Here is a 13,737-nt window from a genome sequence, read left to right on the forward strand (position 1 = left end):
GTGGGTCAGTGCTCAGCCTGGAGCTGACCCAGAACCAGCAGGAATCCGGGGTTTGGTGCGGGGTGGTCAGAGCAGGCAGATCAGCCTCCATCACCTCACCCAGGAGACAGTAAATCAGCATAGGCTCAAGAGAGTCCCTCTACAAGAGGCAATGAAATAAAAGGCACCTAGGGGGGGAAAAAAAAAGAGGCAGTGGTTTCTCAGCCTATCTGGAAATCAGAAACAATCGGAACATGGAAATAAACAACTTTAAATAGTGTGATTTTGGAGAAAGCCCATCTCTCAACCTGTCGAAGGGAGCCCTGTGTGGTGACTGCTTCAGACTGTCTTCTACTGGAGGCTCAGGAACAAGCCTGAGAGAAGCTCTTACCTCTGTGTCAGACAACCTGACTGTGAACGTAGGACCATGGCTTTGCTTTCTTTCAAAATCTGATAGCTTGTCTTTTTGAAAATGAAAGTCAAACTCTCCTTACTCTTGCCATCATCCAAGAGTTTATTATGTGCTTCTTTTCTCCGTTCATATGCTCAGTAATTTTATCATTTGGGTCGCTTCAGCCATCACCCCCACTGACCGTTGCCTCTAAACCCAGCCTTCCTCCACCCGCAGCCTTGCGTTTCCGAACTGCCCATTGGCAGCTCGCAGTGCAGATGAAAAGAGATTCGGGAATCACCTAAGTGCCTCCAAAAGGGATCAGTGTCTGAATATTAAGAGACCCCATGAATTCTGTGCAAGACTGGGAGCAGGGGAAGATGAGCCTGGCACATCATGTAGGGGTGACGGCTCTGGGCAAATAGGAGAGGTGAGGTCAGGATCTTCTAGTCTTCTGCAAATACCATCTTAATCTGGCTTGAGAGAGGTGCAGCGTTTGTGTACCTGGGGGAAGACATTTAATGAGATATTCTTCATGCACACCCACCACTGTGAACCTGATGAAAGGATTCCCTAGAAATAAAGGGTAAAGTTTTTCCTCTTAGAGGAAGAGTAATGAAAAAAAATTCATTCCACTGAAACTGCTTTCCCATAGGACGGCAAAGGGGTCAAAATGGTCTTTCTCCCGGGGGGGAATGTTGACCCAAGGTTGTTTTCAGGGCTCCTGCTACTCACACGCCCTGTGGCTGTACTTTTCCTTGGTAGGAGAGGGTATGACCCTTCGCCTCTTCCCACTCAGGGCATAGTGCAAACCTATAATGCTCATTTAAACCAAAACGCTAGAGAATGAACAGCTGCCAGTTCTGATCAAACCTACACTTGACCCTGAAAAAGCACCTCTGAAAAAGTCATATGAAAGAAATCAAAAAACATTACCGATAGCAAGCCTCAAGTTTGGATTGCATTTGGCTTCCAGTAATGGATGCCTGATTATAGTGGCCTAAACAAATTAGAAGTTAAATCTCACGCATAAAAGAAGTCCAAAGATATCCAGTCCAGAATTAGTGTGGTTGCTACTCATTAGAGACCCTCCCTCCTATGTCTTTCCATCCTTAACATTGGCTTCCAACTTTGAAGTTGCTTTATGGTGCAAAATGCCAATTAGAACTATTGTATTATCCTTCCAGACAGGAAGCAGGAAGGCAAAGAGGCACCTTCAGCTATCTGATCCCTTTTCAGAAGCTTTTCCAAAGGCCCATCGGACAACTTCCCCTTCCACCTCATTGATCAGAATTTAGTCACAGTGCGATCCCTCGGGGAAATCTGGGTAATGGATCTTCAGCAGGGCACAGCGCCACCCTGAATAACATGGGGTTTTGTTCCTAAGGAAGAGAAGAGACTAGTTGAAAAAGAAAACAGGAAGGATTAGGTAAGGTCGTGTGTGAGGCTGGGGCACAGGGCAGCAGGGAATTCAGGAGATGAGAGGGACCCAAAAGTGGCCTTGGCCTCACTAGCCTTCGCCTTTCTCAGCCTGGTGCGTGCTGCTCTGAGTGGGCGGAAGGTAAGGCTGCTCAGGGCCCTGCAGCCTGGTGTCCCGGGGCTCAGGGAACTGGCTTTTGATAACTATTACTCTGCATGCACCAGGGGGCAGTGGGTTTTTCAGACCATCCATGGAAGCCAAAGTTTTCTTTAACTTAAGAAAGGCAATAGACAATTTAACTTCTACATCACTCTACAGATATTTGAAAATGCCAACTCACCCAGCCCTTTCAAAATATAATTTAACTCAAATGTGTCTGATACTTAGAGGCAAGAGAACTTTTAGAAATTGGCTGGATTCTACTGCAGTTTAGCCTTCTTGCTGCCACTGTTTTCTGGGGGTTTTTTATATGTATGTATTTTTGTTTGTTTGTTTGTTTTAAAAAAGAAATGAGTAATACCCATTTATAGGGAATTTCCAAACCTTTTCAGGGGACGAAGGAGATGTTTGGTCTGCCCATGCACTTCAGTCAACAGCGAAAAACATACTGTCCTACAAATTTTATTCTTAAAATTGGCTTTGAAAGGAAAAGTGTTGAAGCCTGAAGTGTTTGTAGAGCGCTCAGCATTTCAGAGGCTTGACAATGACAAGTGTCAGTGACAAGATTAGATGTCTTAGTGACCAAGACTTTTCTAGTTTTGTCTGCCTTATGTATTAAAGGACTTTTGTCCCAAAACTTAAAGTATAACCTTAATCACTTCTACATTTTAAAGAAAAAGAAACCTACCTTTGACAGTTTTGAAATGTTGATTTCTGACATCTGTTTGCTAAGATAATCCTTGAATCTTTTGGTAAATGGAAATGATTACTGTAGGTCCTCTAAAATATCTACAATTACATGCCTATATCTAAGCATGGAAGGAGTGTATCGATCTTTAGCCTCTCTGATGATAGCCTTCTTATGGGAATATAGTTTTATCTGGATAAATGTGTTCATACAGTGTCCAATGAGTGTGACTGTTTTAATCAGCACTGAATTTCATATGTATATTCATTTACTTTTCAACTCAGATCTAACTGGCTCAAAAGCCCCGATGCTAATTCTGACCAGCTCTTCCGCATGGTGGCTGAGGTCTTCATCCTGTGGTGCAAGTCTCACGTAAGGACACATGTGGGCCCTGACTTAGAGACGGCTGTGAAAGGTACAGACCTCAGAGAGCTGTCTTGTAACGTGTGCTTTTTTTTTATTTTCCCCCCACTTAGAACTTCAAGAGGGAAGAGCAAAATTTTGTGATTCAGAACGAAATTAATAATTTGGCATTTTTAACTGGAGACAGCAAAAGCAAGATGTCAAAAGTAAGTCCTAAGAAATCAATTCCAAAGACTCTTCAACCTTGACCTGAGCTATGTATCTTTGATGTTTGAGGGGATCAGCTCCATACAGCATTTAGGTCAAGCCGGCAGTCTCTACTGTTGTTTCTTTGAGAATGAGCCACAAGGAACTCCTCTCAAATAAGCATGGTCATCACATTTTTATGAATAAATAGCTGCTTGTATTTCCAAAAGTTTATGTTTCAAGACTTGCCTAAGACATTCAAGAGGTCCCTAAAACCTGCTGCCAGTCATTTTAAAATAGAACTACTTCCTGTGTAGGGAAGCTGCAAAAATACAGGTGGCTAGAGTCACCTTCTGATTAGGAATTTACTTGGCTTTGAGGGTTTCCCTAGCACATGTTCTTACAGTGTATTTGTTGTCCCCCTGTCTGGAACTCCCAACAGCTGCTCTGTTTCAGCTATGCTGACCTCTTACTGTCTTCTGTTTATTTTCCATGTGAGTTGCCTTCAGAAACCCAAACATTTGTCCATCTCCCTGAAGGAAATGTTTGAAAGAGGGCATACCAGACAGCTGTCTGGAGAAAAAAAAATAACCTATAGGGAGGACTGTAGCAGGAATACGGGAGGGGGAGCTGGTCTCCCAGAACTCCTAGGTCAGCTCTGCACAGTGAGGCTTCGCTGTTTTGATTGGAGAGAATTCTGAGACACACTCCTTCAAGTGTATATACAAAACCAAGGCTTACTTAATTGGGATATTTTGTTACCAGCTGTTATGGCTTACCCTTGACTCTCTTCCCTTGAGAAGTGTGCGGCAATGAGGACTGACTATATACGTCAAGTATAAGTGCCATGTAATGCCTGAGATGTGCGTCTCTCTCATTGCTGGTACAGTGCTGCCTTTGAAGAACACGAAGGTGGAGTGTGCATGGGGACCCCTCAAAAGTGAAAATCAGTTCTGGAAAGATGACAAATCATGGCTTTGTAGTGAAGCTCTTGGGGCATCTTTCCAAATAACCATTTGAGATGGAAGACCTGTGTATGTGGAGCTGCAGACAAGGGGCTGGTAGGACACCAAAAATCAACACTCACATCTTCACTATGTGTGGCTACCTCTGATCAGCTCCATCACTTCAAACTCGCCAGCCCTTCATCTTTTAGCTATGTTGACACTAACACTTCCTTCACCCAAAAATTGACTCTTAAAGTTTAGAATCTGGTATACACTGCTCTATAAAGTTGGATAAATAAAATTGTGCGTATGCAAAGTGAAACAATCAGGAGTATGTATTCACACTGAAAAGGAACCTTAGACACATAGGAACTTTACCTATCGTGGATCCTTTTGAGCTTTATATAACTTTTATTTGATTTTCCAAAGTTCATTTTGCATTCAACTTTTAGCAAACACATCTGCTCTTCATGTCAGGTATACAAGGTAAGATATTTCAGACTCCTGATCCCTGGACATTTATTTATCTTAAGTTCCCTCTGAAGGATCTTCTTACAGCCATCACAGTCTCTCCTTTGACCCCACCTACCTAAATAAATCCCAGGCGGATTCCAAGCTGCCTTCAACTTGGAGTAGACCCATTGGCTCAGGACTGAACCAGCTAGAATTCATTGTCATCATCAGCGACAGCAGCAAAGCAATGGAAATGACTCGGATACAAGAGTTCAGATCCCAGATGAGCAGAAATAGCAAAGATATCTCAACCCTCTGGTACTGAGTGTATATTCAGGGTCCTTGGTTTCACACTTGGAAAGAGATGAGATGACAAAGAGTGATATTTCAAAACTAACCTACTAACAAACTAACCTGAAATCATGTTCATTCACATCACTGAATGAGGAAAATGGTATATTTGTCTTGTCAGAGGATGGTCATATTCAGAATCTTTGCATCTCCCCTATTGATAAGGTTAGTCTACAGGAGCAAATACGTTCATTTAATTTCCATTGACATTGGATGCCAGTTTTTTCTAAGGCACAAGGGATAAAGTCAAGTTATAGTGCAATGAATATGAGGACCCTCCCTAGAAATTAAATAATATTTGCCATGCTTCTCGGGGTAACAAATATTCATATTGTTCCTATTGCATCTGTTGAGACACAAAATGTAATAGTAAATAGGACTAGAGACTAAAAGGAAGCTAAGTCCTACTCTTGGCCCAACTGTTGACTGGAGGTATGGCCTTGCCTCATTCACTTACCTCCTTTGGGCCCCAATTATAGGGGCTGAGCTTACTACCTGACTTCTCCCAGCTCTACTAGGATGTTCTGTTTAAAAGTCAGTTTCAAATGGCATCTCTAGGAAAAAATAGTATTACATAAATACAGAGCATTACTTCAGACAGAGAGATACCATGCCTCCAAAACAGCAACTCACAGCCATAGCCATTCCTGCTGTTTTTTGGATGTAGAATTACATATTGAGAAGCCAGGGAGGGGGTAGTCTTTCTTATTATCAATTGAATTCTCATTGCCTTTGCCTCCCTGAAATGAGAGGTTCTCCCTGCTACCTGATCTGAATGGTCACTTGTCACCTGTGCTTGTTTTTACCTCCACCTTTATTGAATTCTGGTGTTGTGTAAATGAAATTGGCCACAGTGCACATGGCAGCCACGTACTGGAATGCCGCATGTCCACACACTGCACTTGCCATTGCCAATGGAAAGGAAGCAAAGAAAAATATACAGTGGGCCACCCTGTTCACACTTGGTTAACTGAGGTCAGTTCAACAATGTGTGATTTTTTCTGGAGGCTAAAGAAGATTTTTTGGAGAGCTCATTGTATATTTTGTTTATATAACACCAGTTTGCAAATATATGTTAAGCTAAACATAACTAAGCTGAGCAAGTGTTTTTGTTTTGTTTTGTTTTGAAACTTGTTTTGTTTTCTGGAAAAATGGCAGCAGCTTCCTCGGAGGGCAATGGTAAGTTAGAACTCATTTAGCCCAAGAAATGCCAGTTCATTGACCAAGATTATAAACAATGAAAGAGTTGTGTGCAGTAAATATTGGAGTGCTGCTCTGTTTAAAGCCACTCCACCCCATGAGTGATTTCAGTGTGTGAGTTTCTTACTCCAATATCCCCTATTGCTCATTCTTCTCCCTTCCCTTCCCTTCCCTTCCCTTCCCTTCCCCCTTCCCTTTGTGTGTGTGTGTGTCTCTCTCTCTTAGTCTCAATCTCTCTCTTTCATTCCCTCCAGCCTCCACCTTTTCTCATTTTATTTTTATTCCTTTTGTTCGTGTACTTCTGCAGCTTGAGTGCTCTCCCTCCCCTCTCCTTTCCCCTCCCCCCCTTTATTTACTTCCTTCATCCCTTAAAAGTCTATGTTTTTTCCTTAAGTTCACACATAAAATCATCTGTTTGATCTTAAACTACTGGGGGAAATGAAATAATTTTAAAGGTATAGGAATTCATAAATTTTTGTTTAGAAAATAAAAAATTTTGGCAACTTTTTTAAAAAAGTATTTCCAGTGTTAGCAAAATGCATTAACTAATCTTAGTAATATGTGAAGAAAAGAATAAAATTAGAACCTGTAGAATGTAGGAGCCTTTGACCAAAAGTATGTAACTGTCACAGCACAAGGGACGTGCTCCATCCTTCAGGCTGTGGGGCGACCCTGAACCACCTGAGATATTCCTAGAGTCCTTTTTTGTTTTTAGCAGAAACGCACCCATCACCCCTTGGCTCAGGTCTTCCCTCTCTTTTTCTTCTTTTTTTAAATTTATTTTTCAGTCATAGATGACATGCAAAATTATATTAGTTTCAGGTATACAACACAGTCATTAGACTTTTACATACTTTGGTAATCACAGATCTGCTAGAGGTGATAATGTGGTGGGTGGAAGGAAGAAAGAAAATTGGGGTCTTTGGTAACATGACAGATTGTCTACAGCCCACCCAGGTGAAAGGAAGGAGGGAATGGGGAGGGGAAGGACTTTAGATCTAAAGAATTCATCTGAAGACCACCTTGGTCTGAGTGTCACGCACTCTGGAAGGCTGGTCTCTGAGATGACCTTGGCCCAGGGGTGCATTGCTTGTCTGAGTGTAAGTCCTTATGACCAGATTAAACTCCATCCTAATCTCCCATTCGCTCTACATGCCATGTTCAACTGGCTTCCAGCAGGGTTGAGTTTCTGTTGTGTTGGCTGAGGAACTGGGGCTAAGAAACTATGACTAACATGTGGTACCTTATGCCTTGGACCCCTGCTTTTACTGACTGACTCTTCTCCTTGTTTTCTTTTGTCTTTCCACACAGGCCATGCAAGTAAAGGTACAGGTCAAATGCATGACGTGTCTTTTCTGTTCTAGTAGTAGAGGTGCCAGGCTCTGGCCACCCTCTGCACTGTGATCACCAAGGGGGTGGTACAGGATGGATTTTCTCACCTGGAGGTCCCCCAGGCCTGCTCCAGGGAAGACAACTGCCTGTCAAAGAGTGAATGTAGGCCTACCCACCCTTGGAATGGGAAAGCCGGGGAAGCCAGCCAAGCCTCGCCCTAACCTAACCGAGGTCTCCTTGCTATCTCTGCTCCCTTCCCCAGCCACCTACTCTGCAGCCAGCACGCTAACAGACAGGGATACTGACAGGGCTTGAGAACCTGGGGGACACTCCTCAGATGTGCCCTGCAGGGTCAGAATCCCACTTGCTATCAGTGGTCCCAGCCCTTCACACTGTACATTTTTGCCTCTTGTGCAAGGTTCCCATGATTCAAAAAGAGTTTTCCAAGGACTAAGCTCCAGGATTTGAAATCAGCAGATAACCATGAGCTTCTGCATAAAATGTGCATATGGTAGAATAAACCTTCAGACAATTTTCCAGTGACTTCAGGTTATTAACTTGGGAATATTTCTCTGTCTCTTCATTAATGTTTATCTGCTGCTATTGTCCCCAGCAGTCTGCTCTAAGATATGTGGCAGAGAAAGGGGATGTGCAGGAACCAGATCCCAGGGAGTTCTCGGTTAGAAAGGGGAAATGGAGCCATGGACTCATAGCCTTGGGTCTAGACATTGACTCAGATGCTACTTGTTTTGTGACCTTGCAAAAAATCACTTAACTTTTCTGAGCATCATGTTCTCACCGATAAAACCAACTTGTTTCTATCTCAGAGTCATTGGGAGGATTGGAAATGTTTTATTTAAGTAGCAGGTACATTGGAGTCACATTATACATGCACCATTTGATCATAAACTACTGGGATTGGCGAGATAAAAGAGAGAGTGAGCAAGAAACTATTTAAATTGTGCATCAAATTCACATCGTTACATTTTGCACGTTTACTGGATTGTAAACGGCATGTTAGGAGTTGCCTTTTCCATTTATATGATGCACAGGGTCTCTCGTAGTTTATATACATCAAAGTGGGTGATGGATGATATGAAGCATTTTCAAGGGTAATTTAGACTGTAAATGAGTTTTGCCTTAGCCACAGCCTTTAGAATTCTGCACCGGAGGTAGAACATGTACGGAACCCTGCAGGCGCTTGGGAAATGATAGGAGAACTGTGGCCTCCGTGTGAGCCCGCTTTCTGCTGTGCTCTGGAACACAAGAAGCCACTGCCTCTTGGCCTCATTTCTTCCTCCCCCTCCTATTTCTCGCTGCCCCTCCCACTGCTGGCCTGGGTCTGGCGTGCTGCTTTGGATCACCGAGCCCAGGGTGGCCCTGCAGCCAGTAGAATTCCTGGTGGTGGTCGGCCAGACTGGGTTTTGCCAGTCAGGGGCTTTGCTGTGGTTTCTGTGATGTAACCACCTGAAGATGCAGCCACCGCAGCTGGGTGAAAGAAATTGAATCCCTTTGAAGACTGTCTGAATAATTCTGAACCTCTTTCAAACTTTGGAAAGTCATTTAAAGAGATCATCTCAAGGCAGTGTTCATCCTAACCCTCCTCCTCTCAGAAAGGCAATCCTTTATAAAATGAATTCTGCTCTAGCCCATCCCAGTCCCAGGGGAGGCATCTGGCCTCAGCCCTGCTCCCAGGGCCCCGGGGCTCATTGTAAATTGCAGAGCTGCCACCTCACTGCTGCAAACACTCCCTGGGCGCCTCGTGAAGCAAAGCTTTGGTGAGCACCAGTTCGCTCTCCCTCATGGTCCTCGCTTCATTTTATGTTTCTGGCTCCCCTGCCCCCCTCCACACACACACTTCTAGCAGGTGCCCATTCAGCTGAGGCTGAGTCCAGCCAGTGAGGTACCACAGGGAAGCTTTGCTCTTTCAGAGTCTGACATCATGAAAACTCTGGTCACTGCAGTGCCTCGTCTGCTTGAACACACACACCGCCCCCCACCCCCAAGTGGTGTAGACTCTGAGGTTCTTAGTTGGGTGCCTCAGCCCAGTGCATTGGACTCTTCTCTGAAACTTACCACTTCATTGGATGAACTTTCCCAGTAAGGGATGAAAAAGCCAAAGTCATTTTGCTAGTTCTCAAATCATTTCGGGGAAAAAACATGTTTATTCGTTTATTCAACTTGGAAGTGAGTGAGCAAAGACTGTAGGTGTCTGTGGTGTGCGTCTGGTCACGTGGTTCTGTGAGCATGCCCACAAGGAGAGGGCTCAGGGACTTCTATGGCCACCTGGTTGTCTTTGTTCAACACATTCCTTTCACTGTCCTTTGAAATGTGCTAAGGCCTGACCTGTACTGACAGGGCCGCAAGGAGGCAGGCTGCCTCCGAGTGAGGCAGTTCCTCGCAGAATCACTGAGCCCCTCTGTCTCTGTCAACCTCATCTCCTAGTCTGGAGGACAGGACCAGGAACGGAAGAAGACGAAGCGGAGGGGAGACTTGTATTCCATCCAGACCTCCCTCATCGTGGCTGCACTCAAGAAAATGCTGCCTATTGGTTTGAATATGTGCACCCCAGGCGACCAGGAGCTGATCTCCCTCGCAAAAGCACGATACAGCTATGTGAGTTGCGCAGCTGCTTTAGCTGAGTGTGTAAGGCAGGTGCACAGTCCTCCGTGGGGGGAGGGGAGGAGCAAATGGACAGAAACCAAGGTGAGCAGAGGCAGCACGTCTTTGGAGCCGGTTTGGGAGTTAGCATGTTCCCTTTGGAACAGTCCTCTGTAATTTCTTTTGTTCTTGAATAAAGATCCCGGCAAAACTCTCCCTTGGCTGTCATACCTCCCTGCACCCTGCTTTACATTTCCATAGTGACCTCCAGGAATAAAATGTAACATCTCTTTCCACAGAGGGACACAGATGAAGAGGTGAAGGAACACCTGCGGAATAACTTGCACTTGCAGGAAAAGGTGATGCACAGAAAGACAATGAAGATGCACACAGCCTTCTGGGTGACCTCCTCCCACTTAATTTACCCATGTTTTTTTAAAAACAGTCTCAGAGTACTTGTGTTAAATTGGTAGGATTAGCTCTCTCCCCTTAATCTTGGGGGGGAGTACTCTTAATTTTTGTTCTTTCCTTTGCAGTTGCAAAGAGGCACCACACCAGTAAAGCATGTCTTCCCACTTCCCACTGTGTGAACTAACGTCCAGCCAGAGCAGGGGGTTGGACCCAGCCTCAGAATTTACTGACTGTGATAGTTGTTAAACAGGGAAACAGGACATCTGGGGGAAGTCTTGGCACCTCCTGCTCTCCAGATTTGAAAGAAAATAATTTTGTATCTGAGTTGGTATAATTTTTTTAAATCAAGACAATTTTGATTTTAAAGGCTATTTGATTATTTTTCCAGGCCTGCAAATCTGAAGAGCTCTTTCATGAGATACATTATCCCCTGAGATGGAAGACTAGGCTGGCACAAATAGCCTCTTCTTTTCTTCCCAAACATATAAGAATAATAGAAGAAAAAAAAATACTACCAAAAAAAAAGGCAGTAAAAAGAAGTCCCAAGTACCCAAAAATAGAAGACACATTAAATCATAGTATTGAGGAGAAGTTGATGCAGTTGGAAAAACTTGTAGAGTCCTCTGTACTAGATATTTTAGCAGCTGGGGTTTCTAATAACCTTAACGGAAGACAGCTGTAGGATCTAATTACTCACATTGTACAGAAATTCAAAGCAAGAAACTTACATGAAATTAGCCTTGAACCAATAAAACATGAATCTTCTGCAAAGACAACCATGAAACCACTTGGAGAGTCTCCACCCCCTAGAATACGGGCTGCAATGCCAATTAATAGAACTCCTCTAAAGACAAGCTCATATTTTAAAAGTACAAAATGTGAAAGGAAACCTACCATTATTAGAAAGCCAGAAAATGCAACAGAGAGAAGAATTCAAGCCTAAGGAACTGCAGAAAGGAATTTAAGTATGGTTAAAATATTTAAAGAGAGAAAGGTAGTAATAGAATCCATAAATCAAGACTTGACATTATTTTTTGTTATAGAAGAGGGAAAATGTTGAAAAAGACCTCAGAGTGATTACAAAAATTAAAAATAGTCATTGAAACTAAAAATCCAATCTATGTGTAAAAAAAAAGCTAGACACAGCTGAAAAGAGAATTTATGAATTGGAAAATTGCTTTAAGGAATAGAATGTAGCACAGAGAAAGAAAGGGATAGAAAGTATGACTGAAGAGTTAAGGGACATATGGGCTAGAATGAGAAGTTCCTGCATAGCATCTACAGTATTCCAGAAAAAGATAATAGAGAAAATAAGAGAGAGGCAATAATAGAAAGAATAGTCTTGATTATTATGGAACTGTGCTAGGAGTGAAAGGCTGTTTCAGTACAGGAAGTACTGGAGACTGCTCACCTCATGTGTGTGCTTCAATTTTTAGTCTGATGACCCAGCTGTAAAGTGGCAACTGAACCTCTACAAGGATGTTTTGAAGAGTGAAGAACCTTCCAATCCAGAAAAGACAGTGGAGCGTGTGCAGAGAATTTCAGCAGCTGTCTTCCACCTGGAGCAGGTAAGGAGCATCTGTGCTGAGTACTAAGAAAGCAAGACTACCTTGGAGAATACAAAGCTCCTGTCTACACTCAGCTCTTAGTTAAAAGTGCCCTTGTAAGACAGAAAACGAGAAGCAGGGATCATCCCAGCTCACACCCAGGTGCCATCTTGGTGCTTCATGGTAGCAGACTCCTCAATTCTTTCCCCTCACAGTGTCTTAAAAATTTTTGTCATTAGCACAAATGACCTGTTGAAGTCGCCCACCCATTCGTAAAGATTCTGTTAAGCAATAAACAGCCAAACACAATTGAGAGAAGAAAGAAAACCTAAGACCTCCACAAACTGAATCATCTACTAATGGGTACATTTTACTGACTACAGTTGAGAAATACAAATTCTTGCAGGGCTGAGAAGTCTGGGCTGCAGCTGCCCACCCTCTCAGCCTATGCTCACCTGCCCATGTGATTCCCCCTCAGGTGGAGCAGCCTTTGAGGTCCAAGAAGGCAGTCTGGCACAAACTGTTGTCTAAGCAGCGGAAGCGGGCAGTGGTGGCCTGTTTCAGGATGGCCCCTCTCTACAACCTGCCCAGGCAAGTATTCTGTCATCTTCTTCTGTATTGTGAGCCGGTGCTGGGAATTAAGCTATCCTCCCACAGCTGTGCTCTCTTCTGGCCCTGACATTCATGCTCCAAAAGGTAGAAATTGGAGGCCTTCACTCATGGAGCCATTACAGTCTTCACATAGTGTAAGAGCCTCCTAAGGCAATCAAGGTAAGCATGAGAACTGAAACCAGATGAGATTCCCTAGTACCCCATGCCTGCCTTGGCTCACTGTTGCGCACTGTGAAGTCAGCCACGTAAGCATATGGAAGCTCTCTAGTTTTACCTACATGGGATTTTTTGTGAGGATGTGAAGGCACCCTGGAAAAAAGGAACTGTTTTCTCAACTACTTTACTCTAAATTCCATCAATAGACCAAATAATATTTCTCTGCTCAGGTACTTGGATGACACCAAAATTACTGTTTCCTCAGCAGGTACAGAAATGTAACTTGAGAATCCTTTGCATAGTGTATGTGCCTTCAAGATGAAGAAAGGGCACTGTCCCAAGAGGGTAGTCAAGGACGTGATGCCTTCATCTGGGTAGTTTAGTCTATACTCTGAAGTGAAAAACATGTGAAGGCTTTTCTGGAATGTGTGTGAACACACGTGCTGCATATCAGTACAGATTTGGCCAGCATCAACCACCAAGACTCACTGGTGATGTGGCCACATTCCATCCTCAGACTAATTTCAGAATTGGTGAGGTCAACTGGTAATTGAGTATCAGCTTCTGCTTCATCAACTTTCAAATCGGTAGAAACATCACCTGGTCAGGAAAAATAAACTGACTTGGACAAGTACATTCTGAATCCCATACAAATAAATTAAGGTGTTTGTTTTTTGAATATCAGATAAAGAACTATTCCTGTGCTTGACATTTTGCTTTCATCAAATTGTGCAACTTCACCATCATTTGTCCAGAGTGTCCTGCAACCTTCTCCTGAGCCAACTGGCCAACTGAGCTCTCCTAGTTAGGACCTTTGAAGATGGTGGAGAATCATGGCCTCTGAGACACACTTGCTTTTCCAGGTCTCTCAAGAAAACAGACTAGTGTCTTTGGAAGGGAATCAGGCACCACAGAATCAAGTAGAATTCATTAATAAAAAG

At 43.5% G+C, this 13,737-nt stretch overlaps 1 protein-coding gene across 1 annotated transcript in view; it reads left to right on the top strand.

Annotated features, from left to right (window-relative positions):
- Positions 1-13,737, top strand: part of RYR3 (ryanodine receptor 3) — a 472,085-nt gene that overhangs the window by 414,861 nt on the left and 43,487 nt on the right. Inside the window, exons 70-75 of the mRNA XM_087815056.1 lie at positions 2,922-3,009; positions 3,114-3,206; positions 9,915-10,085; positions 10,370-10,429; positions 11,918-12,049; positions 12,507-12,619. Of these exons, the coding sequence (XP_087671182.1) occupies positions 2,922-3,009; positions 3,114-3,206; positions 9,915-10,085; positions 10,370-10,429; positions 11,918-12,049; positions 12,507-12,619 (657 nt within the window). The remainder of the gene's footprint in view (positions 1-2,921; positions 3,010-3,113; positions 3,207-9,914; positions 10,086-10,369; positions 10,430-11,917; positions 12,050-12,506; positions 12,620-13,737) is intronic.

This window comes from Miniopterus natalensis, chromosome 1 (genome assembly GCF_054644295.1).
Source record: "Miniopterus natalensis isolate mMinNat1 chromosome 1, mMinNat1.hap1, whole genome shotgun sequence".
NCBI classification, from domain to species: domain Eukaryota; kingdom Metazoa; phylum Chordata; class Mammalia; order Chiroptera; family Miniopteridae; genus Miniopterus; species Miniopterus natalensis.